Source organism: Mesocricetus auratus, unplaced genomic scaffold (genome assembly GCF_017639785.1).
Source record: "Mesocricetus auratus isolate SY011 unplaced genomic scaffold, BCM_Maur_2.0 Super-Scaffold_100024, whole genome shotgun sequence".
NCBI lineage: Eukaryota > Metazoa > Chordata > Mammalia > Rodentia > Cricetidae > Mesocricetus > Mesocricetus auratus.
In genome coordinates, this window is record NW_024429205.1 from 7,586,496 (window position 1) to 7,613,306 (window position 26,811).

General features: G+C 38.1%; 1 protein-coding gene across 2 annotated transcripts in view; it reads right to left on the minus strand.

Annotated features, from left to right (window-relative positions):
* Rock2 (Rho associated coiled-coil containing protein kinase 2) overlaps positions 1–26,811 on the minus strand; it is a 100,579-nt gene that overhangs the window by 29,744 nt on the left and 44,024 nt on the right. For both annotated transcript variants that reach the window (XM_040730792.1, XM_040730793.1), the window contains exons 4-13: positions 17,812–17,949; positions 15,357–15,617; positions 9,443–9,587; positions 7,572–7,710; positions 6,161–6,252; positions 4,781–4,940; positions 3,422–3,482; positions 2,657–2,668; positions 506–585; positions 297–345 (exon numbers count right to left, since the gene is read on the minus strand). In XM_040730792.1, the coding sequence (XP_040586726.1) occupies positions 297–345; positions 506–585; positions 2,657–2,668; positions 3,422–3,482; positions 4,781–4,940; positions 6,161–6,252; positions 7,572–7,710; positions 9,443–9,587; positions 15,357–15,617; positions 17,812–17,949 (1,137 nt within the window). The remainder of the gene's footprint in view (positions 1–296; positions 346–505; positions 586–2,656; positions 2,669–3,421; positions 3,483–4,780; positions 4,941–6,160; positions 6,253–7,571; positions 7,711–9,442; positions 9,588–15,356; positions 15,618–17,811; positions 17,950–26,811) is intronic.

Genomic DNA, 26,811 nt, shown 5'->3' on the forward strand with positions numbered 1-26,811 from the left:
CAAATTTAAAAAAATTTTAAGTTAGTATACAAGGTAATAGTTTCTTTATGACATTTACATACATATATACCATCATATTAAAAAAAAAACTTTAAATACCTACACTAAATTAACTCAAACTGCCAAAGCAAGCCTAGGTAACAGAAGTCACCATGCAGTGATTTCCACCTTGTTCATTTATGACACAGGTAGGCTTTACTGGTATGTATTGCATGCCACTCTGGGAACTCTGTAGCTAAGTAGATATCAAACATTTTTACTAACAAAAATGCTAATACAGTATAAGAAATTTTTACCTCCTCTTCCAGCTCCTTTGCTGTTTTCTCTAGGCGAGTATTAATAGATCTAAAGAGTTTCAGAAAGAAGCAGTAAATAAAATAGTTCTAGTTTACGGTAAAGCACAGTCTATTAGTTGAGACAGCACTTATGTAATTATTTGTGCTTCTGCACTTTCGATACTGAGCTTAAGCTTCAGTCTTAATGTACTGCGGGGCAGCAAGCATACTTGCACTTCTGTTCCAGCTCCTCCTTGGCTTGCAATTCACTGCTAAGGTGCTCTTCTAGTGCATATAATTTCTTCTGAATCTGTCAAAAAATTAGAAGAAATTGTAAGTTTTGGTAACAAAAATGAGAGGATTCAAGTAAACAATGATCCCTATTTGTCTTTCTACTTACAGCACACCTTTGTAAGAGTACATACAGGGTCGGTGCCTGCTAGTATGACTCTGACTCGGAGAGAAAGGGCCCTTGCCTCCCGCTCTCTCCTTCATAGTACACATACACATATGAACACATACATTTACAGTAATAAGCTCTTTTGTGATTTCTTACACAGTGATAGGAACATTACTATGAAGGATTTAATGAATCTTGAGTAAATGATAGCTAATCATATTTCAAATCCTTACTTTTTATTAGTTGTTTTAAGCAAGAAAAATGTTAGAAACTACTAAATAACACATTTGAAACATTCCTTTAAAAATATTTACTATCTTTTTACATGCATGTGTGTACTTGCATGAATTTAAGTGCACCACATCCGTACAGGAGTTCTTGGAGTCCAGAAGAGGGCATCGGATCCCTTCCAACTGAAACCACCACGTGGGGTGTTTTTGGTTTTTACGAGACAGGGTTTCTCTGTATTGTTTTGGAGGCTATCGGTCCAGCCCGGCCTCGAACTCACAGAGATCTGCCTGCCTCTGCCTCCTGAGTGCTGGGACTAAAGGCGTGCGCCACCACCACCCAGCAATTTTTTCCTTGTTTAAAGACAGGATCTCACTGTGTAACACTAGGTAGCCTGTAACTGTTTCGTAGCCAAGCTGGCCCTCAAATGACAGATCCACTCTGCTTCTGAGTGATAGAATCAAAGGTATGGCCACCAGCACCTTCCTGCTTTTTTTGTTTATTTGTTTTGTTTTGTTTTAAGGATTCAACTTTTTGAGATCCTCTGGTGCCTTGGATGCAATATCCTATGGTGCCTTTACAAGTGTTGTCCCATTAACAGGAACATAATACATAAGACAATGTCTCCTAGGTGCGGTGCACATGCCTTTACACCACCCATCAGGCAGACCGAAGGAGCACTTTGAGCAAGCACTTCCAGACCTCAAAATAAGAACAACAATGGCAATAGGGTTATACTCACTTGATTAACTGAAATTCAACAATGTGAATACTCAAGCCAAGGCAGGTACACCAAAGCCAAGTATGTTCCCTGGGGTTTCTTAACTACTCCATTCATCTTAAAAACAACAAGCACTCAAACAACTCCTCTATTGCCCTCATACAAGTATAGGCTAAGAGCTGAGGAGATGGCTTGCCCAGTGAGCTGCTTACAGCACAAGCACAAGGATTTGAGTCTGGATCCCCTACCGTACACAGGAGAGTCGAGGCATGTTAGTCCCTAGCACTGGACAGGCTGAGGCAGGGAGAGGACAACCTGGTCTAGAGGGTGAGCTTCAGGTAGGATAAGGCTACAAAGTGAGACTCGTCTCCAAAACAAAATACCAACCAGCCAAATAAAACAACAACAAAATCAAGTCACAGAGGCTCGAGTCTCTAACTCCAGTACTGAGGGAAGGGGAGTTTGGGGGAAGTGTGGCAGAGACAAGCAGATCTCTGAGGTTTGCTGGTCAGCCTGTCTGACTTAATCCCTGAGCTCCAAGTATACTGAAACTCTTTTCCCCGTGCCAAAAAAAAAAAAAAAAAAAAAAAAAAAAGTGTGAAGACTATGGAGGAAGATACTGACTACTGGCCTCCATACAAGTTATAGATATAAACACATCCAATCATGTTCACATATACTAAACATGTAAGTGAAGTCAACTATCATTTTTCTCTTCAGTACATATATATAAAACCACTTTTCAAACAATAGCATTTTTTTTCTAAAGAAAATACAGACTAATGAGTGAGTCAAGATAAGTACTTTTGGCTGCTGTAATTTACTCAAAACATACTACTACATGTCCTTCATAAATAAAAACAAAAAACTACATAACTCATTTTAAACAAGATTCGCAAGAAAAATAATGGGTACTTGGCAGAAAAAAGGATGGGAAGTCTCTTGGACAGATGCAGTACTCCAAATGGGAAGCAGACTATGACTAGATTAAAATATATGTTTTTCTCCTTTTCAGTGTATTTGACAACGTACCTCTTGACTTTCCTATTCAGAAAAAAAAGAGAGAGAGAACATTTCAATGCTTGTTTTATAGAGTCCTATATTGCTTGTCATTCCAAAATTATTCAACAGGCTTTTCTACCTTTGTTAAGTTTGAAGAAAAATTAGCATTGCAACTTACACTTTTATGTGCATGATTTAACTTTGTATACAGTCACAAGATATTTTAACGCTTTGATTGACAGCTCTTTATGTAAATACATTAGTAAACAAGAACTCAGAAGCTGAACCACTCCCTGACTTTTACACCCTACTGTTTAATATGTATACTCTTTTACGCCACTAAGATCACAACATCTTCTAACTGGTATTAGAGCTATTTTGTAAATCTATCACTCTTGCTACTGAATGAAGCTGAAAGCACATATTGACATAAATGAATGACTTTAAAGTTGTGCTGCACAGGACTCTACACTTAAAAAGGAGTACCAAGTGAACTTTAAAAAGCCAGTGATGTGATGGGGCTGGAGAGATGGTCCACCAGTTAAGGGCACTGGCTGATCCTCAGAGGATCTGGGTTTAGTTCCCAGAACCCATTTGTTAGAACTGTCTGAAACTCCAGTGTCAGGGACTCCAACCCCCTCTTCTGGCCTCCACTAATATTGTATGCACATAGTGGACAGACAAAAATACAGGCAAAACATTCATACCCCAAAAGTACAAATAAGTAATTTTTTTAAAAATATGAGTATTTGAACATCTAACTAAAGTAAATAACAGTAAAAATTGTATACATACTTCACTTTTCCTTGTTTGTATTGCATCATTTTCTCTACAAGATGGAGAGTCACTTAATAACCTGGAAAGATGGAAGGAAATATTTTTCACACTTCACCTTATTTCAACTCCAATTCTGTGTAACACTTAATTCTGCTGCTGGGCAGTCACACCTTTCTGCCTCTGCATAGGAGGCACCCAGTCCTAGCTCTGTTAGGACTCATGCTGCTACACGGTCCTCTTCATCCTACTTGGGTTTCTACAATGTTTATATTCTACTGTTTTTTTTTTAGAAAGGAACATCTTTTTGGCAACAATTACATAAGAGCTCAATGTTGTAATTTATAGATCATCTTTTAAAAACCTTAACAATTTATTACACTCATTTATTGTTGTGTACTCGTGTAGGACAGGAGATGCGTGCAGAGGTCAGAGGTCAATTTGTGGGAATTTGTTCTCTTTCCATCACGTGTGTCTTCAGGTTCGGCAGCAAGTGCCCATCTACTGAGCCCCTAAGTCATCATTTTGATATTACTACCCATTTCTCTTTCAATTGTGTCCTTCCCACCATCTATAAGCATGCATATGTTTCTTTTATCCCTGACACTCTTTTTAAAAACATATATTCTTTAATTTTTTGTGTATAGGTGTTTTGCCCGAATGTTTGTCTGTGCACCACAGGGGCCAGAGGAGGGCATCAGATCTCTGGAACTGGAATTACAGATGGTGGTTAGCTGCCGTATGGGTTCTCAGAATCAAACCTGGACCCTCTGGAAGAGCAGTCAATCCTCTTAACTACTGAGCCATACCCCCAGTCCAATACTCTTCTTTGTTCAGAACTTTAAAAAGTCCTAAAACGTCATTATTAGAAGGTGGCCACTCCATCTTCATTTGCCTGAGCTTTTCCTGGTTTTGTTATCTCATCCTAGGAAGCACCTCAAACATGAACAACTGTGAAAACAGTCATTCTCATCATTACATGTGGGTGTACCAAGAAGTTTCTCACACTTTTAACATTTGATTCCAGTATTTGACAGTTTTCAGTGGCTCCTCCTTGCTAACTAGTCAAAATTTCCTCAGCAGAACATCCACTGGGAAAATCTTTTTAAAGGTAAATATCACATTCTACCTTTCCTTATAATTCTGCAATTCTCTTATATCCTTCAGAGATAATAAACTATCAAAATCAAGCAGCTGTTCTTACTGCCTATCTTCAAAAGAATATAGGACAGTGCCTTCTGATCATTTATAAATGAATAAAATGTAACATTCAAACATCAAATGATGAAATAAAGTTAAAAGTAGTTTAGACAGTCCATTAGGCAAAAACCTTACAGCTAAGCTCTGACAATAAAAAATTTTAATAAATAAATAACATACAGATTCTCTCTAAAGTAGGTAAATCCTATAAAAGGCAGCTGATTTCCCACAAAAGCTTTTGGTATTGGGAAGGTCTCTACATCTCCTTTGTCGTCCTCAATGTCATCAAAGTTACTGCTGTCTATGTCACTGCTGAGCTCAGGTACCACTGGAGCTGCGGCTGGGAGGAAAGAAAGTATTATTTCACTCACAGGCAAAACAAGATCAACTACTCTTTATGTTATATCATATTTTATACAAAACTCTAGCAACATATCTTCCATCTGCCATTTTATAGAATTAACCCATTGTAAGTAAGTTATTACTCTATTAGATCAGCTTTCAATACAGGCAAATGCATCAAACAAGGAAGGTCTATTGCATTATTCTAGGAGCTAACAGTTACAAGCAGCTAATAACAGACATGTATTGTAGAGGATCTCAGTTTTATACATTTTTGGGTTTGTTTGTTTTTTGAGACAGGATTTCTCTGTGTAATAGGCATGGCTGTCCTGGAACTCAACTCTATAGAACAGGCTGGCCTCGAATTCACAAAGATCCTCCTGCGTCTGTCTCCCGAGTGCTGGGAGTGTGCACCACCATTGCCTGGCTTAGTTTTCCACTTTTTCAGTAGAAATATTTCTTACTCTTAAAACGAATCAACATACACAGGAAAGTAAATTATTATGTTTTATCAGAATATGGTCTTAACAAGTAACTAATTTTTCAACTTCAGTACTCAAGTTAAAGGACATTTCAGCTGAGTGGTGGTGGCACATACCTTTAATCCCAGCATTTGGGAGGCAGAAGAGAACTGATCTCTATGAGTTCAAGGCCAGCCTGGTCTACAGAGGGAGTTTCAGGACAGCCTCCAAAGCTACTCAGGGAAACCATGTCTCAAAAAAAAAAAGTTTCAAGTGGCTGCAGAGATAGCCCAGTGGTTAAGAACACTGGCTGTTCTTCCAGAGAACCTGGGTTCAATTCCCAGCACCCACATAGCAGCTCACACCTGTTTGTAACTCCTGTTCCAGGGATCCAATACCCTTAGACAGATATACATGCAGGCAAAACATCAATGTACATGAAATAAAAATAAGTAAATTACTTTTTTTAAAAAAAAGGCCTACATTTCATGATTGAGATCCACAAAACTGCCAAATTAAGAAATGTACAATCTTTATTACAAAAAGAACTGGGAAATGTTGCTTTAAAAATGCATACTAGTTTACTACAAGAGAGATGAACTATTTAGTTACAAATTTTGCCACAGGAAAACCTGATCTCATAATTTAAAAGGGAGTTATCACACACTCTTATCAAACATGCACTATTTCAGAAGAGGAAATCAATCTGTAAGATTCAGACTATGATACTTTGGAGCGCTTGGATGGACTGACTTACTCTCTCTTATGTTTTCCCAATTCCACTGGTCATTCTTAAAGAAAGGATGCTGTTTGATTTCTTCTACCCCATTTCTTCCAAGTCGTACCTCCCTAAACAATGAAGTTAAAGATTGTTTTTATGAAAAATAGGAATATTAATTTTTTTACATTTTCACCAAAAGATCATACGTTGAAATACTTTTATGTGTCTGACTCTAGACATATTAAAGAGATATAATATGTAGTCAGAGTAAACTATAAGGGAAATAAACTCCACTTCCACTGGCATTCTGCTGTCAATAAAAGTCCATACAACAGGTAAAAGATTCCCTCTGCACATCCCAAATTGCATGGCCCAATGACCTCAGCTCAGGACAACTTTGGGCAAAGCATTACTTCAGGCTGCTTTCATAGAAGAACTAGTTAAAAATCATTTTCCTCTTAAAAAGAACTAACCATAACTCTCTCCATTTATATTAAAATCATCATTCTGAATAAAATGAAAAAGGTTATTTAGAATTTCTTTAACTCCCTTAGAGCATTCCTGAAAACGGGATGGAAACAGAAATCATCAAATGTAAGTGTTTCTTGTGAATTTGCAGTTTGCACCCCCATATTATAATGAAATCCTTACCGACTCTGGCAAACATTCCTCAGAATGTTTTATTTTACTTTATCAATGTTGGCTTGTCATCAATCATATAACTAACAAAACTTAACAGCTCTCTTCAACAAATGAATAGAGACACCAAGTAAAAATCAAACAGCTCCCTCACCTTTCTAAGGCAGCTCTCACACCCTTGTTCATCTATTTTTTTTAATCATAGAATTTCCAGCACTGATTAAAAAGTCAGAAGGAAGCACTTCTATATTAAACAAACAGTTCTTTTTTAGGGGTGGGGGGGGGCGAGACAACGTCTCACTATATAGCCCTGGCTATCCTGGAACTCACTCTGAAGACCAGGGACCTCAAACACAGAGATCTGCCTGTTTCTGTCTCCCAGTGCTGGGATTAAAGGCATGTACCACCTCAGCGACCTTTAAACAAGTAGCTGTTATAATTATAAACTACCAAGCTATCCTCTCAAAGTTATACAATCAAGAGTAATATGGATTACTACATAAGAGGGTAAAATGTGACACATAAATTTTATTATTCAAATATATTCATTTATTAAATCACTTATGCATCTTTATAGACATGAAGATTAGGATAAATTAGATGATCATTAGGTCAGTATTCACAAAATGATGAAGATAACCCCACAGCAGGCTTAAGTTGGGGGGGGGGTTCGGCTAAACCAGAATTAAATGCAACTAGGATAACAACAGAGGTTGATTTCCTACATATATAAAGCAAACATACTTTTACTTCTGCAAATTACAAAAGTAAAAGGGTTTCACCACAAAGAAACTCGGTATATATTTACCTGTCTGTTAAGAAGGCACAGATGAGATTCTTAGCATGTTTAGAAATTTCTGTATCTTCAGGGAAACACAGTGAATTTTTATGATCCATAATTTTGCTATAGGTTCCTACAAGTGAATCTGCGTAAAATGGAGTGTCCCCTAAATTTTAAAGAAAGACAACAATGACTGGAATAAAGAACTCAAGTTAAATACTTTTCATATAACATTTAAGTATCTTAAGTTTAAATCCATCTTCTTGCATGAAAGAACAAATGGCCTATATGCCAAGAATCACAGTGGAAATGAACAGAACAAATACATTTAAAATGTAACCACGCCAATGACTTTCCACCCTTGAAAATATAAATTTGCCTGTAAGTTTCCTCTAATTGAAATATTGTATCTTGGGATCAGGTGTAGTGGTGCACATCTTTATTCCTGGCACATGAGGACAGAAGTAGATTTCTGTGAGTTTAGGCCAGTCTGATCTACATAATGAGTTCCAGGACAGCCAGAGCCACATAGTTAAGACTCCATCTCAAAAAAAAGCAAACAAGCAAAAAACCCAAAAGAAACAAAAAAGAAAAATTACATTATTAACAGCCTAACTCAAAATAATTTTGTAATTCATCTCACTGTGATGAATTAATTACACACCTTAATTGTGCACACCTTAATCCCAGCACTCCAGAGGAAGAGGCGGATGGATCTTTTATGAATTCCAGGCCAGCCTGGTCTGCCTGAGAGTGTATTTGAAAGGAGGAGGAGAAAGAAAAGAAAGAGGAGGAAGAAGAGGAAGAGGAGGGGAAGAGCAGGAAGAAGAGGAAGAGGAAGAAGAATATGTATTTGTTTATGTGCTGAGTTCCAGCGCAGCCAGGGGTACATAGAGAAATCATGTCTTTAATAAAAGCCTGAAAACATGTACAAATAGTAACTAAAACACAGTTTACAATTCAATGACATAACAAGATTACATGAACTAAAGAATACTTTTAATTCCCTGTAACTATTGAAACAAATGCTAAAATTTACTTAAATATTTATTGAACCATTTAAAATATTTATAATAAAAAGATTATTAAGACACCTTGGAGCTAGTGAGATAGCTTAAGTGGCTAAGATTATGCAGTGTCCCTGCAAAAACTCAGTTCCCAGCACCCAGTCAGGTGTTCAAAACCAACTGGTCTCCAATTGCAGGGGATTTGATGCCTTTTTGTGTCCTCTTTAACCAACTACTGGGGTTGGAGAGATGGCTCGGCAATTTAGAGCATTTGCCCCTAACTCTTCCAGAGTTTGGTTCTCAGCAATCATGCCACAGTTGCCAGGAACCCCAGCTCCAGGGATGTGATTAAAAGATTAGTGGAGGCCTACAGAAGCTGTAAATTTGTTCTTGCTCTAATACTGCCTTAATTTAAGAAAGATCTAGTGATGAGTAGTGGCACATCTGCAATTTCAGCATCAAGAGGCTGAGGTAACAGATTTTGAGTTTGAGGTCAGAAATATAAAAATATTTAAAAAACAAGAAAGGATCTACTAGAGAAAACTTCCTACCAACATACAGCATACTTCTACTTTCTTTCCACAGTGAACTTCTTTTCAGTCACTGCACACCTTCTATCAGGTTCTACTTCCTTATTTACTAGCCTGTGCATTTGTGAGCATGCGCACACATGCTTGGTCACATTCACAGGTGGAAATCAGAGAACAGTTAGCAGGCATTGATTCTCATCTATCTGCACTGGAGTCAGATCGTGAGGCTCAGCAACTAGTGCTTTTACCCCTTAAGTCATCTCGCCGGGTTGTAACTTCAGTTTTCAGAAATTCTAACCCCTCCCTTCAATACCTTTACATTCTCCAATTCTTGACTGAACTACAAAGTGTTGTGACTTACCCACTAGCATCTCAAAAAGGAAAACACCTACAGACCACCAATCACATTCTCGCCCATAGTAGCCATCACCACCTTGGGATTTCAGAACCTCAGGTGATATGTAATCAGGAGTTCCCACTGCTGTATCGCAATGCACCATGCCTGTCTGGGTAAACAGCAGAATTAAAAAACAAAGCTGAACAACCAGACAAAAGTGAGCACACACAGATGCCTGATTTGTTATCAGACAGTGACACATCACTTCCAATATAACATCACTGCTGACATGGTTTCAGGACTCAGGAGATACATACTCCACCATAGAAATGTCTGGATCAGGGAGACCAGAGGTAAGTTTTCATCCAAGGAAAAAGGAAAAGGCAGTGGGCTGCCAAGACTATGAAACCCGATAACTTGTTGTTTATTTATTACATTATAAAGTAAGGGGGTACAAAATGTTATCTTAATGACACAACATAGGGAAAACAAAAGACTCATTGGGAAAAAAGCAGCTTTGCTGTTTTGGAAAGAAGCAGAAGCCCTTACAATCGGGTTAAGAAGTGGTTAGGAATTCAATCAAGACAGACTGAAGAACTTAGTAAACATTTAAACTAAAAGACCATCAAGGTTTGGTGCCTCTTACCTTTATGTATTTCTAATTACGTAGCTGTGTCATCAACATATTTGGCAAAGTGATTCAACATCTTTACCTGTGTTTGGTTTTGTTGGATAAGATACTTTCTGTGAGTGTCTTCTTATAAGACTATGTACGTGTATAACATGTGCATGTTCATGTTTGTGTGCTTGTGTGTGTAAGCCAGTGGCCAATGCTGGTCACTGGCTAGACTAGCACCTGGCACATCCCAGGATCTTTCTGCCTCAGGGTCTCCAGCATTGGTATTATAGGTACGTGCCTCCATACTTGGCCTTTTGTGGGAGCTGGGGGTCTGAACTCAGATTCTCATGCTTGACAGGTGAGTGTCTGATCCAATGAGCCATTTCCCTAGTTCCTCAGATATGTTTTGACAAAGAATCATAAGAGCGGAGTTTGACTCTCAGTGACTCCTTATAAAATAAATACTTTTGTGGCACTATGATAAATGGCATTCTCCCTTTGAAAAGCATTGCTCTTATCCACAAATTTTGGCTGACATACTGTTTTCTTTAAAAAATAAATATTTGAAAGAAATACTTAATATTTTTATACTGTCTGACGGAGAAGTATTCAATTAAGTGGATAAGACCCAACATTCATGACAAGTCTCTGGCTTTGTTTAAAGAACAACTAAAAGATAAACTAGAAACCAAAACAATTGACTCATGTAACTTTAGAGAGCAATGAGGAGAGGGTGGGGACAAGAAGCAAGCTACCCTATCTTTATCATATACTTTACATAGACAGAGCACTTAAAATCAGAGGAAATTTCATATATAAAAAAGTGAAAAGTTGCTGGGCGATGGTGGTGCACATCTTTAATCCCAGCACTTGAGAGGCCGAGGCAGGTTGATCTCTGTGAGTTCGAGGCCAGCCTGGTGTACAGAGCTAGTTCCAGGACAACCTCTAAAGCAATACAGAGAAATCCTGCCTTGGAAAACCAAAAAAGTAAAGGTTACCCCCCCATAACTACAGCGAAGGTAAGGGGAAAAAATAAATTAATCCAAGGAGCTTTAGAAAGCTAGTTATTTTAGCAGGGCATCTTCAAGCCAAAGAGCATTGTTAGCAAGTCTATTCATCTCAGTAGTTGGTCTAGTAATTATGAAACCATTTTAAATGTATGCTAGGGTCATACAAACAAACAAAAAGCCTATAAATAGCTAACAAGAGCCAGAGTTTCACAAGAAGGAAAGAGGAAGACTAGTGTGGGCTCTGTGATGTTAGGCTTCAAGCAGAGGTATCGATGTGGCACTTGACACACTATCTACAGTGACAGAGACTCAACTGTAAACATGTGACTGAACCCTGCGTGTGCATGACCCATGCCTCCAGGTCTATCCTGAGCTAAGATGTCATGAGCTCAGTTAGCACCTGTAGTTAACTACTGTTCTCTAATAAAAGGAATTAGAGCTTCTTGCAGTGGTTGTAGGGCCAAGGAAAACACCCACACACACACCAAACAAACAAACAAAAGTAAGGCAAGTCTTAGTATTCTGTAGTGTCAAAATCAAAGCAAACAGACTAAAGGGGACTGCTGAAAGGATACAGGGCCAACAGAAGGAGACTTTAGAGAGTAGCAATCTTTGAGCCAAGTTCCCACACAAAAATAGAAAATGGCCTGGGTCCAGAATATATAACCACGTGAATCATTAAACAACATGAAAAAAATCACAACTATGGAGCCCCAAAGTATTGTCAGGGGACAGCAAGAGGAGTTGTATCTCAAGAGGCTTCTATTAAAGGCTAAGGAGACTGAACTATAGTCAATCTGTTGGATCTACTGAAGAGGTCTGAGCTGGAGAACAAGGTAACTAGACATTAACTTTCAAAAAGTTACTGAAAATTACTTTGACTGGGGACTGGGGAGGTGTGTAAAAGTGATTCGTGTGCATGAGTGCGGACCTAATTTTGAATTCCTAGCAACCAAGTAAAAAGTCAGGCATGACAGTACATGGCCTGAAATTCCAGGCTGAAGGAGGGAAATATTGTGGTGGAGACAGGAAGATCCCAGGAACATACTGGCTAGCCAGTCTTGCCAAAAACAGGGAACTCCAGGTACAGTGAGAGAGACCCTGTTCAACATGGAAGGCTGGGGAGACGGCTTCATGATTAGGAGTAGAGAACTTGTTAAGCAAGCATAAGGGAGGGGGGGGGAGAGAAAGAGGTGGAGGGGAGAGAGAGGAGGAGAGAGAGGGAGGGGGAGAAACAGAGAGACAGAGTGAGACAGAGAGTGCCAGGCATGGTAGAATATGCTTGTAATCTCAGCATTCAAGATGGTGGGTGAGGAGTGTCAAGACAGATCCTGGGAGCTCACTGGCCAGCCAGCCTAACTGAAATGGTGAACTTCAGTTCAGAGAGAAACTGTCACAAGGTAATAAAGTAGCAAGTGATAGAAAACACCTGACCGGGGCTGGAGAGATTGCTCAGAGGTTAAGAGCACTGGCTGCTCTTCCAGAGGTCCTGAGTTCAATTTCCAGCAATCACATGGTGGCTCACAACCATCTACAATTCAATCTGGTGCCCTCTTCTGGTATGTAGGCAGAACACTGTATATGTAATAAATAAATAAATCTTAAAAAAAAAAAAAAGAAAGAAAACACCTGACCTCCCTGATGGGGAAGTCCTGTGCATATGTCAATAAAGCACTGTTGGCCAATAGGGAGGCAAGATAGGTGGAACTAGGAGTCGAGGAGGACTCTGGGTAGAAGACACACAGGGAGTCATCATGTAGCTGCTACAGGGGTAAGAAGTCCGGATCCTTTTCTCCGGTAAGAGAAATACTTAGATTAGCAATCATGAGGTAACTATTTAAGTCAGAGCTAGCCAGTAAGAAACAAGCAAGGGCAACAGCTTCATAATTAATACAGCGTCTTGTGTGTTATTTGGGGACTACAACGTAGCAGAGCCCAGGTGACTAGTGGGGAAAAACCAAAGCGGCTGGCAAGGAAAAGGCTTCACTCAACACCTCCCCCACTGGGCTCCTAATGGAAGTACACAGGTGTACACACACACACACACACACACACACACACACACACACACACACACACACACACACACACAAAATAAAATGGTTGGGAGAGATAGAGGAAGATACCTGACAACCACTTCCAGTTTCCACACATGCCCTCATGGGCAAGCATACCTGCACACATATGCACATGCCACACATATACCCAAAAGTTAATTTAAATGTATTAAATTAAATGTTTTCTAAATATATTTGATGTTTTGTCATTGGCAAAATATAGATCAAGAGAGTTTATTGAAAACTTAAAATTGATTAATCAGAAGTCTTGGGGCTGGTCTTCTAAACAATTCAAAATGTCTCCCATGAAGGTAGAAAAGAAAAATATAAACAAAACTCTCAAATTTTAAAAGTATTAAAAGGCCCTAGACTGACTTAGACAGACATCAGACCTTCCAGTCCCTTTTGAGAATGAGAATTGAGTACTGTGTCCTGCAAGGGAGCATTTGCCTCTTCCTGAGGCTCTTGGCCAGCACAGGTCACCCATCTTTGAATTAAAACTAACAGTCCAGGTATTCAGACTCACACTTCATCTGCCCCTAACTGCACAAACCTGCCTAGCTGGATTCCCTGAGTTATTCTCTTGGGTACTAATTATTTTACTATAGTTACATAATTTCTCTCTTTCTCTGTCATCTTTATTACTGAATGACTGATAGTGGGACAAGAGGCACACACACAAGCAGACCACTTGCAGGAGCGGGTTTGAGTCCCAAGAAATAATAACAGGTTGTTAGGCTTGGTGGCAAGTGCCTTTATCCACTGAGCCCCATCCCACTGGCTCAAGCTATGCAGTTTCTTAATGGCATACTGGTATTGCTCCTAAAATGCAGTAATACCATTTTCATGGTTTTAAATGTACAATTCTGAGGAAAATAGAACTTTCCACAAGCAAACACAAGAAACATCAGATACTGAAAACAGAAGTCAGCTCTTCCCAGTGGGTTTGATTTCCAGCACCCACATGGTGGCTCACAACCATATCCCAGTCCAGAGGATCCAATGCCCTCCCTATTCTGGCCTCTGCAGGCACCAGGCTTCCTCAGACATAATGTAAGAAGAAAGAAAGGATCACTGAAAAAATGATTTCAGTATCTACGTCTATATTTCTGACAGTCAAAAAACTTGAAGGGTACATAATTTCTATCAATTTATCTCTTAAGCAATTTCTGAAACATAAAAGCCATTCTTTCAAATGCATACCACCAAGCCAGAGGCTAGATTTGGCCACTGAGCTCTAGTCTATCTCTGTAGTGACAATAATAAAGAAAAGGCCAATGGTGACAGAGCTCAAATTTGGAACACCATTATTTATCTACCAATTACTAAAACATTAAAAGTTCTGTGTACACAGAGTATTTGCATGAGTGCATTATTGGTGGTGGTGGTGGTGGTGGTGGTGAAGGTGGGCATTCTGGAAGGTCATGAAAACCATATCTGGAAAAACAGATTACTTTCTATTTACAAGCCATCTTCTAGACAACCCTGCTCCATTAGGAACTAACAATACAGACAGGGAAAGGCAAAATGTAAAATTATATATATAATCAAAACAAACCAGTATTATAATTAGCTTTGAGGTTAATGTTATTGAGCCAATTAATCGTAAACTGTCTAATAGCAAAATTCTATATTAAATGATGACTCATAGTTCCCTATCTAGAAGAGGTAGGTGGGATGCAGTGACTCATTTCTTTCCCTATTTCATATCACCTTCTTTCTCAAAAGGAAAAAAACAACACAGCAATAATGATGTAGAAGTACTCCTGAATTACGTGGCCCAATTCTACATACCTAGACCATTACTAATTAGCTTTGATTGGTAACAGACTCTTGTCACCATTCTATGAAGAAGATGAACTGAGGACTGATTTTTCACTAGCATTCAGCAAGCCACTAATAAAATTATTTTACACCTAGATGATGGTTTTGTCTTGAAGTTGTTATACCACTTGTAAAACTGCAAAGTCCTGATTTGCATTTATTTCTCCCCTACTCCCCTCACACACACCCCTAGGACTAGCAAGAAGGTTTGGCAGGTAGAGATGCTTGCTGCACAAGCCAGGTGACCTGAGATCATCTCCAGAAGCCGTGTAACGGGGAAGGAGAAAACTGACTCCACAGAATTGTCTTCTGACCTCTACATGCACACCACGGCATGTGTATATACATTTTCTCTCTCTTTCATACACACAAACACAATAAATATGAATAAATCTAAAAACTAGAATTTTGTTTACTGGCTTACTTACTTCATCCATTTTCATACATGTGCCAAAATCTGCTAGTTTTAGATGTCCATGTTTATCCAAGAGCATGTTATCAGGCTTCACATCTCTGTGTATTAAGCCCATGGAGTGTATTGCATCCAGTGCAAGCACTACTTCAGCAGTATAAAACTTGGCCCATTTTTCGGGCACATCATAATTACTCATAAGGTTCACGAGGTCTCCACCTGGCATGTACTCCATCACCATGTACAGGTACCTGTCATCTTGGAAGGCACAAAAGAGCTGAAAAAGAGGAAGGAATAAAATTATACTAAAAACAAAACCCCACAATTGTTATTGCCAGTGAAAAAATGGACTACTTTATAACTAAAACAGAGTTAAAATTTATGATATCTCTTACTTCTGGATCAGGCCCATTTAGTGAGAAAACAACAGCAGACCAATTTTACACGGGTACCTTTTGAGGTATACTATAAAATATTCATAAATGAATGTTTTCCTCTCATGGAGAACACAATGTAGGAAACTAAAAACATTTTTAAAAAGACATAGTAGGAACAAAGAAAACATTAGCTTTCTGAAAACTAAACAAGCGATTGCTCACACCTTACACCAAAGAGCACTGGAAGTAAGGGTCAGCTTAGAAACATCTAGCAGATACCAATTTAATAGCAGCAGAAGAAATAAGACCCATTTCAATTTAAAAGATGAGTAACAACACCTGGAAGAGAACTAACTCTTCTTTTCTATGCTCCATCCTTTTATTCATAAGCAGCAAGCCGTACTGTCACCTGCTCCCAGACTATATATAATATGTTGCTACCAGACCCCAGAAACATAGAGTTACCACACATACCAAGAAAGGGTATCTATATAGTATGCCCCCAGAAGCAAGCAAATAAAAAAGCAGCACCCAGAGATGACTTCAAAAATCAAGAGAACCTTTCTTTCTCGGTAAGAATTTACTCAGCAAAATTAAAGATCAAAAGATACCAGCATATAGAATGGTTAACTAGAAAATGACAATGAACATGCTGATATGGAAGCAATTTAGATTTTTTTAAAAAGTGGGACATTTTAGTGCTCTCCTCTTTTTCCTTCTTTTTGAGACAAGGTTTCCTTACATAGATCAAATAGAACTCAAACAGAAAAAAATCCCCTTGTGCATCCTCCCAAGTGCTGGAGTAAAGGCTGTATCCACAATACCAGCATTACTAGCATTCTTTACTCAAGCAAATTATCAAGGCTCACAATTTGCCACACACACAAAAATTAATTTGAACTGGACACATCAGAATTTCAATTAGCCAGATAAAAACAAGAGGAGGTTTAAGACTCAATCTCACTTCAATCTTATTTTATGTGCTTAGGTGTTCTGCTGGCATGTGTGTAAGTGAACTACATGAGTACTCCCAGTATCTGCAAAGGCCAGAGGAGTGTTGGATCCACTGGAACTGGAGTTACAGACATTTTTGAGGAGCTATGTAGGTGCTGGTCAAACACGGGTCCTCTAGAAGAACAGCCTGGCTCTAAACTACCTCTACAGCACTCCCCCCAACATCATTTCTAAAACGTACTAATGGCCAGGTCATCTACATGGTCAAAAAAAGGAAAAAAAAAAAAACAGAAAAAGAAAAAAATCTCTGCCAGGTGGTGGGGCTCACAGGTTTCAATCCCCAGCACTCTGGAGGCAGAGGCAAATGGATCTCTTTGAGTTCCAGGTCAGCCTGGTCTACAAATCAAGTTCCAGGACAGCCAAAGTTGTTACACAGAGAAACCTTGTCTTGAAAACAAACAAAAAATCTCCACACTGCCTCTTTCAAACGAGGTATGAAACTCCAGCTCATTTAAGCTCTTCAGAGCACACACTGGTATGTGGGTACTCTTACTCATCACCCTTGTAGATTTGGATGCTGGAGTTAAACATAACAAAAAAAGGAAGCAAATACCAAGTCAATTCTCTAATCCATAGTCAGTTATAAGGTGGAACCAGGGGTACTAATAAAATCATATATTACAGAGAAATACACAAAATGCTATTGTATGTTTAAGATGTTCACTGTAGGCAGTTTTTCTCTAAGTTAAGATAGGCTGAGAAGGTCACGTGGGGTCTAACTAACTTCAGTGTGTACAATTCCACCCAATGACAGGATGAATTCACTATGCTCCTATTGTGTGAATGTCAAGGAAAGGGTAGTAGAGAATGCTATACTAGCTGGTCACACCAAATCTTCATACAAAGCAATTAAAGAGTTTCCAGTAATAGTTTTTATAACCAACTTAAGTATCACTGCATGCCACAACTCTACAGATATACCATCAAGTAATATTAAACAAACATACTCAATCAGATCTAATAAAAAATATTTCATTTTTACTATGTGAACAAAAGCACAGGAATGTTTAACACACAAAACACTCTTTTGAATAAACACACACAAAAACCCCACAGACTTATAAAAGTTAGCATGCTTACCTGAACCACCCAGGGACTGTTCGCAAAGGCCATGATGTCTCTTTCTTCCCAGAAAAAAGCAGAGTCTGATCTTTTTATCATTTCAAACTTACTAAGAAGCTTCATTGCATAAACCTTCTGGGATGCCTTATGACGAACCTGTGAAGTAAAAAAAAAAAAAAAAAAAAAAAAAAAAAGAGTAATACTTTAACTGCTAAGGAGAATGCTGCTGCTGAAATGCTGTTAACAACTAGCTGCAGAACAAACTGACCCTTAGTCAAGTAAATGCAGGTAAAAACCCTGTCTCAAAATCCATTGCCCAAAGCAGAAGTATAACACAAAGAAAAAAATTTATAAGAGCCAAATATTTCAGCAAATATATTTTTAAATCTAATCAAATAAGCAATTATCTTATTTCAGCTAAATAAAGCTTAATTCATAAAGCTCCATTCCCTCAGATTAATTAAGCTATTTTTTAAAAAAATAAGATACTATTTAACAGGCACTTTTCAAGAAATGGTTACTGAGGGCAAAAACACTTCTTCCAGTCTAAAATATCAGAGTGTGTATGTATGCGCACGCATCACTCACTATCTGAACATTAGAAATCTAATAGATTAGTTTGCAACCTGATTTTATGAACTCATTCTCATTCCTTTCTAAGTATCCTACTTAAAAGATTAATTTCGTTCAAGGCCAGGCTGGACCGACAGCCTCCAAAACAATACAGAGAAACCCTGTCTCGCAAATACCAAAAAAAAAAAATTTAATTTCCAAGAAAAAGCAACCAAGAATATAGTTATTTGATCAATTCCTATTTTGCTTAATAAATTTCCTCAGAGTAAGAATGGCATCTATTTATAACCACTATTGATTCCCAGAACATAGCAAAGTATCTCAAAATCACGAAATATGCAGATGTAACAGCTAACACATACTAGACAATAATAAATAATAACTGGTAATGTATACAAAGCAGAAGTTCCCAAGGTTTATTCTTGTATCTCTTTCCTACAGTAATTCTCAAGTTGGTAAACGACTGTTGCATTATTCAAGCTGCTCAGGCTAAAAATTCCTTTGTCAGAAAATTCTACAGTGCTACCTTTAACTTGTCTCTACACCAAGCCATGTCTACTTACTCCCATTAATACCAACTGAGTTCAACATCTTTTACTCCAATTGCCAGCAAAATGTCAACAAGTTTTCCTCTTTTGCATCCACTCAGTCTAACAAGTCATGTAAACAAATCAATTCTGGTCACTCCTCAGTTTGTCTCTTTTTTACGCACTGCTCTTTGGGGAAATTCCTTCAGACCGAAGTTCAAGCACTGCCTTCTCAGCCACACCTACTCTGTCTTATCAAGGTTCTTTAACTCACTGTCCCCCTCTCCAGCTAATATGCTCCTAATTTATTCTCTCTTCCTTGCTTTTGTTCCACTTCACTTCCTAATCTTTTAAAAAACAACTTGCCAGTAGGTGGTGGCATACACCTTTAGTTCCAGTACTTGGGAGGCAGAGGCAGGCTGTCAAGGCCAGCCCAGTATATAGGGCTAGTTCTGGTACAGTCTGGGCCACACAGAGAGACCCTGTCTCAAAGACGACGATGATGAAGATGAAGAAGAACAACCACCACCACCATCAAACACTTATTTGTCCTCTTATCTCTCAGCACAGAACTTAATCCAATGAAGATATAAAGATACTACTACAGAGTACCAGTGGGCTATCCCTTCTACAAGTCAGAATGGCAAATAGAAGGCAGAGAATTCAACCTGCCTGCAGACTGAATGAAAAGCACTCTGCATCCAGAGTCTAGTTTTCCCATCTGTAAACCTGAAGTTAGCATATACTGCCTGAAACACAGCCAGATTCCATGCCCCCAGAACACCACTCCACCTGCAGTTCTTTCCCTGAGAAGCTCACCAGCATTTGGTCTTAGGGCTGGAGAAAGAAGCTAAGAGATGAAGCTCTTGACCACAGTGTTGACCAGCCTAGGGCCACCTTCACAATTTAAATCTTGTTCTTTTGTTCTTGTAAGCACAATTATCTTTCTTTAATCCCTCTAACAGAAAAACGAACCTTTTTCTTTGTATATTTTTCATGAGAAAACCCATCACAGTCCCAAACTCCACCTCTCACCCAAAGACACTAGCTTGTTTTCCACTAAGCCAAAATATGAAAATCCTCAAGGAGGCTTTCTCTGATTACCCAATCAAATTTAGAACCTCGATGAAGGCCGGGTGGTGGTGGCGCACGCCTTTAGTCCCAGCACTCGGGAGGCAGAGGCAGGCGGATCTCTGTGAGTTCGAGGCCGGGCTGGACCGATAGCCTCCAGAACAATACAGAGAAACCCTGTCTCGTAAAAACCAAAAACCAAAAAAAAAGAACCTCGATGAAGGTCGGCAGTAAATGTTTTCTTAGAAATTGTAAAGGATCGTGGTGCTCCCTCACAATTCCATTTGCTTTCTTCCTACAATCTGTGATTCCTGGATGTCTGTTGCTTATCACCAGCTCCCCAGGCGACAGTGTAAACTCATTAAAGATAGAGATTCTTCATGCTGGCTTGGTCCCCTTCCCATCCCTAGTGACAAGTTCAATGCCAGTGCTGGCAAAAATAAAGCATACTCAGAAGACACCTGATGAATGAATGTATAAACAATTCTTTAACTTTATGACCGACTATGAATTTTCAGGATTTTTTTGAGATAAGATCTCACTATATAAGCCCTGGCTGACCTGGTACTCACTATGTAGACCACACTAATCTTGAACTTGGAAATCTGCCTGCCTCTGTCTCATGGAGTGCTGAGATTAAAGGTGTGGGCCACCACCACATTTGTCAGCTGAATTTCTAGTTTTAAGGAAGATTCAAGAGTAAAATTCTAGTAAACTCTTGCCAAATATTATCTGCATCTAAAATCATACTCTTATTAAAAACAAAGTAAATCAAAAGAATGCTCACATCCTTCCCAGAGGAAACTGGGAAGAAAACAGCATAATTTGCAAGTCAAATTAGTATAAATATAATAACATCTTGGAAATCATAAAAATGCTCTATTTAATACAGAAAGTTTTTCTTCTATTAAAACCAAGTAATTTTATTTGAGTGGACTTTTAACAAATCTCTTCTAGAAAACAGACAATTAGGACTGGAGAAATGGGTCATTGGTTAATAACACTGGCTACCCTTCCAGAGGTCCTGAGTTCAATTCCCAGCAACCACATGGTGGCTCACAACCATCTATAATGAGATCTGATGCTCTTCTCTTCTGGCATGGAGGCTCTATGTGTAGATGTATAAAATAAATAAATATTTTAAAAAACAGACAATTCCTAGCATAATCAATGTAAGTATTCATCAGTTAGAATCATATCCTTCTGGTTATGATAGCACAACAGGAACCAGCTGCCTTCCCACTGTAAACCACCACCAAATCCCATAAAGCAACAGTTTCTACTGAAGCTTTGTAAAATGGGCAGCACATGACTAACTCATCGAATCAACTCCATAATGACCTAGAAGCAGCTTTAAAGCATCTCAAGTGGCAGTACAGCAAGAGTTTCCTAAGCAGGGCACAGTGATACTACTGAGTTGGGAGGCAGGGGGTGCTGGTGCATCAAGATTATTATTCAAAAGAAATGAAGTGCTGGGTTCTGCGGGGCAGGTAAACTACAGAAGTCACTTGAGAGAAAATATTTCGGGTCTACTAGAGAAACTATGACAGGTTTCATAGCAGAACAGAAACACCGAAGCAGACTAAAGGATACCTTGCAAATTTCCTGGGCATTCTTAGTGGACAAACTACTCTAATACAGTGGGTCTCAACCTTCCTAATGCTGTGACCCTTTTAATAAAGTTCCTCATGTTGTGGTGACCCCTAACCATAACATTGTTTTTGTTACTACTTCATAACTATAATTTCTGCTATTATGAATCATAATGTAAATATCTGATATGTGACCCCTATGAAAGGGCTGTCCAACCTCCAAAGGGTGGCAACCCACAGGTTGAGAACCACTGGTCTAAAGTAAGGCCTGCTCTACTACTACTTAACAAAAATTAACAGCAAATCTAAACATCAAAAGGGAGCAGTTTATCTAGAGGCCGGGCCTACTAAGGTAAAAGGACTTGATAACAATACTTGTTCTTTCCACACACCTACTCTGACAAAGTGGAAAACAGCCTGCACAAATTAATTTAAGGATGACCAACCAGTAAGTCACCAAACAGACTATTGGAATGAAAACCAACACTCTTCAAAGAGATTAACAAACCTCAAAAGCTCTATCCCATATCTGTAAGATCTAGTCAATAATTTAAAACTTACTGAAGAGGTAAAAGGAAAGCATGACTTATCATTAAGAAAAAAAAAAAAGCAGTCAAAAGAAATGACTCCCAGAGGTATTGGGTTTAGCTTTAAGTTTTTCTTACAAATAAACAAAAAGAAATTAAGTAAAAATGGCTCTTAGAAATATGCTTAAATAAAAGAACACATGTAATGGAAATACAACTAGAAATTCTATAACTGAAAAATAAATACAGTAACAAAAGAAAACTCAGAAGGGTTTAACAGAATATTGATTTTAAAATGAGAAATTCAAGTCGGGTGATGATGATACACACCTTTAATCCCAGCACCTGAGAAGCAGAGACAGGCAAATCTCTGTGAGTTCAAAGCTAGCCTGGAGTACAGAGACAGTTCCAGGACAGCCAGGGCTTCACAGAGAAAGGGGGTGGATTTGGTGTTTCTGAACACAAATTTTAAAAATAAGACAAAATGAATAAATGAAGAGATCAGACTCAGTGGCCTCCAAGATAATTTTAAGCTGTCTAAAATATATGTAAAGGACTAAAAATACCCATTAATGAATTATCCAACAATTAAAAAGACAAATTTATACAGTTTAGATATAAACCAGATAGATCAAAGAATAAAGGAAATGCAAACATATTTGCCCTAGAAAACAGCAAGGATACATTTATAATAGGAATGTAAACAGTAAAGCAGACTTACAACAAAGACAATCTGTTATCTAAATAAAAGAGACAATACATCAAGACATAAGAGAACCAGGAGTAGTAGCAAGCACTCTAGAGTGATCTTTGTGAGTTGCAGGCCAGCCTGCATTACATACATACAGAGTCCCATGCTACTTGGTTGGGGAGGGGCATAATTCTAAATGTGTGCATCTTTAACAAATAAACTTGAAAACTCATGAAACAAAAACTAGCAGAAGTAGAGAAAGAAAACAACAAATCTCTATTTTCTGCCAAAAAAATAACACTCCATGTCAGTAATTTGATAGGATTATAAATTATATCATTTCTCCTTTTAAAATATTTTGAAATTTGAAGTATTTTGAAATACTGTAACATTACATTTAAAAAAATGGTAACTTAAGAGAGCCAAGCATGTGATAATAAGAACTGTAGCTTATATCCATCATCTTCTATTCCTAGGTTGAAATATTAATTCCTTACTAGATCTGCATAGTGCTATAAAATTTATAGAACACTGAAATAAATGCACCAGAAAGAAATATGAAAGCACAGGGCATAAGTCAGGCATTAAAGAATGACAGTTGTAAAGCTTAAAAACTCTACCACAGCAGACATAGCTTTTTAATTGGCATGTGTTGAGTAACCAGATTATCTAAACGAAATAACCATAAAAAAACTATGGACAAATTTTTAGAAGTTACTAAGGCACTCTCTTCTATGCATATTTATACCATTCTTCCAACCTTTACTTACTCTAAAAACAAACTGAATTTCAAATATTCTCTAACTCATTAGAGAAAGCAACACAGAACATTGTCAATTAATTTGCTATTATTTTTATTATTTATGTTTAAGATCATGACATACACAATTCTGAGAATTTTACTGTATAGTGAGGTAAGAATGGAGGCTAAAAGGTATCTATTAACTGGTGGAAAGCCGATTATCACTCATCTGAATAAAAAGTATATTTTGTAGCCCTAAAATGATTTCTGAATAGAAAATGTTTACTGACTTGGCGGTGCAGTTACTCTCTTGTCTACAGTTCCATGTGCTCTGATAGTCTCACACATGTGCTGTTTGCCTCTTTCAACAGAATTGTGATCTTACTGTGAACTGCCCAGTTGTTGGCACAATGCTGAACTTTCCAATTCAACAAATTCAACATAATGCTGTCTCGACTCATGCACTATCTACAAGACTTTGAAAACACAATGAGAATATTTTGGCTATCAGGCTGAATTTCATTTAAACTCTTCACTAGGACAATTGCTGGCTCACAGCAAAAGATGGGAACCACTAGCTTCTCATCTCTGCTATAACTCACAGACATTAGTCTTATTCATGCCAAATGTCTACACCATACCTTTAAAATTCATTAGCAGTGATGTGACAAAGTAGCACAATAAAGTGCTGCTACTTTTGGAAAGCTGGTTTCCACTCATCTTCCTCTGAGGATGTCTCTGAGTTATTCTATCATAATCTCCCTCAGCATCTCTGTAGATTCCCCTTTATTCTCCAGCTCCTTTTCCTCTAGTCAATATAGACGGACAGATACATCAACAGTCAGACATAGTTAACTTCGTTATCACACTGAACAGAGTAATGTTTAAAAACATAGATTCATATTAAACAAATCTGGGCAGAGGCAGACATATTTATGAATTAGATGTCCAATTTTCTCAATTCCTCTAAATTTCAAAGCAAAGACAAAATAAAAGATAATGACTATAAATTTAACATACAGAATACAATTAATACAAATTTTAACTCTACCACAGACAAACAAAATAAGGCTCATTCTACAATGAAGTGATGCATATGTCCCATTACTAGTCTTAGTACTTAAAAGGACAAAAATCACTTCTAACAGTTCTATTTGTTACAGAAAAAACTGTCAAATATGTCACTTTTAATTTTGATAGACACACGAGTACAAAACACCATCCAACTGAGTGTATATGTATGCAGAAGGAACAAAGACACACACGCCCAACAAAAAGAAAGGGCAGGAGAGCCAAAACATTAAGCATGGTTATACCATAGCTGATGGAATTTAAGAAACCCCTCTTTCCTCCCCCCTTACACTTTCTACAGTTAAGATGTATTGCTTTTCGAATAAGGGAGGGGGGAGGGAGGGGGGAGGGAAGAAGGCAGGCTGACCTAAATAGATGAGACATTCCTAAACGAAGCTCAAGAACATGCTTAGATATTCTTAATCCTGTGGATAACTTTGAAAATCATTCTACCTAGAACATGTCACTTGAGGCTTTCAAATTTATTTTTTACTAATAAAATCATATTTTATAAGAAAATCCAATGTGTGTATTAGACTAACCTGGAGTAATGTCTGGTATTAATGAAGCCACTACTAAGATGCAAGTAAACAATGTCCTCATGCTTTCTGTTACGGCAGCCAAGAATAAATAGCAGACACCAGAATATGAAAACATCAGAGGGAGAGAGATTTTTTTGTTGTTGTTGTTGGTGGTGGTGGGTTTTTGTTTTGTTTTGTTTTGTTTTGTTTTTAGAGACAGGGTTTCTCTGTGTTGTTTTGGAGGCTATCCTGGAAATAGCTCTTGTAGACTAGGCTGGCCTCGAACTCACAGAGATCCACCTGCCTCTGCCTCCTGAGTGATGGGATTAAAGGTGTACACCACCAATGGCCCAGTGACAGATAATTTTTGAAGCTCAGAAATAACCTTATAAAGAGTAAATATCCAAGTTTACATTAAAGAAAATCAAGAATCTGAGTTTACATGAATAGTATTAGAAAATCACCCACATACACACACAATGCAAGAATGAACTGACGATGGCTTCTCTACAGATATTTTCCTAGGCTGTGTATTTTACTAAAGAAGATAATATCTCCAGGAGTGGATGAATCTTTTCAGATGAAGAGCTATCAATTACTGGCAAGAAGATCAAAGCACTTGAAACACATAGTTCTTTAAAAAAAGATACAGTATAAGGAATCAAAATATCAGTGTATCAATTATAACCTAAGACATAATATGATAAATAAAGCAATATTAACTAAAGACACAGAGGAGAAATTTCACCCTGATAGAAAGTTAAAACAAGAGAAAAGGTAACTACCTACATTTTCTTTTAAAGTAAGCACTGAGACACAGAGTCAAACTGCAGGGCTAAAAGGCATACAGGAAACAAATCATGCTCTGGGCAGGTGGCCTAGAACGAACAGCTAAGAAAAGGCGATTTAAAGGAGCTTCTTTTTAATTATCTTTGTGTATGAAGAGGTGGAAATGACTGCAGTACCTCCTGAGGCCAGAAGAGAGCATCAGATCCCCTGGAACTGGAGTGACAGGTGCTTGTGAGTGATGGGCATCCTCAACTTCACACCGTCCACATTCTTTACCTGCTAAACCTTAATCTCTCCAACCCCATGAATGCTGACACTTCAAGAGATCTCAGCAGGCCAAGATAAAGGAGTCATACTAATTTAGTAAACTAAGCAGAGGGGTCCAGTTAGGAGCATCTGCTATTAGTTACATCAGATCTAGAATTGTCTTTCCTTAACCCAGAGAGAGGCAGAAATAATGAAAACCAGCTTGTAAGATATAAAAGCCCCTAAACCTACTCAATGTGCCACACCAGGAGTGGGAACAGATGTTTCCTGAGAATATAAGGATACAAGAGCATGAAGAAATGTCTACCAAATAGTAAACAGTTATACCAGCTGACTGTGCAGAGAAGAAGTACACATTGAGTATGCATGGTCTTGATATTCTCTCCATGGGTGCTTCACAACTTGAGACTACTACTTCAGGGAAACACTGAGCAGAAGGTGGACTGAAAGCAGGTATTCATATATGACTGAGTAATGGAAAAGTAACTTTGATGAAAGTAAAGGCAATGAATACTGAAAAAAGAAAAGTGGAGACTAAAGTAATAGGAAGGCAGAAACTACAATTTTCTTTTAAAAAAAACATAAAGGATGAAGGAAAAGAGACATATGATTCTGTGTGTCTTGAGAAACTTGGGACATTGGGACAA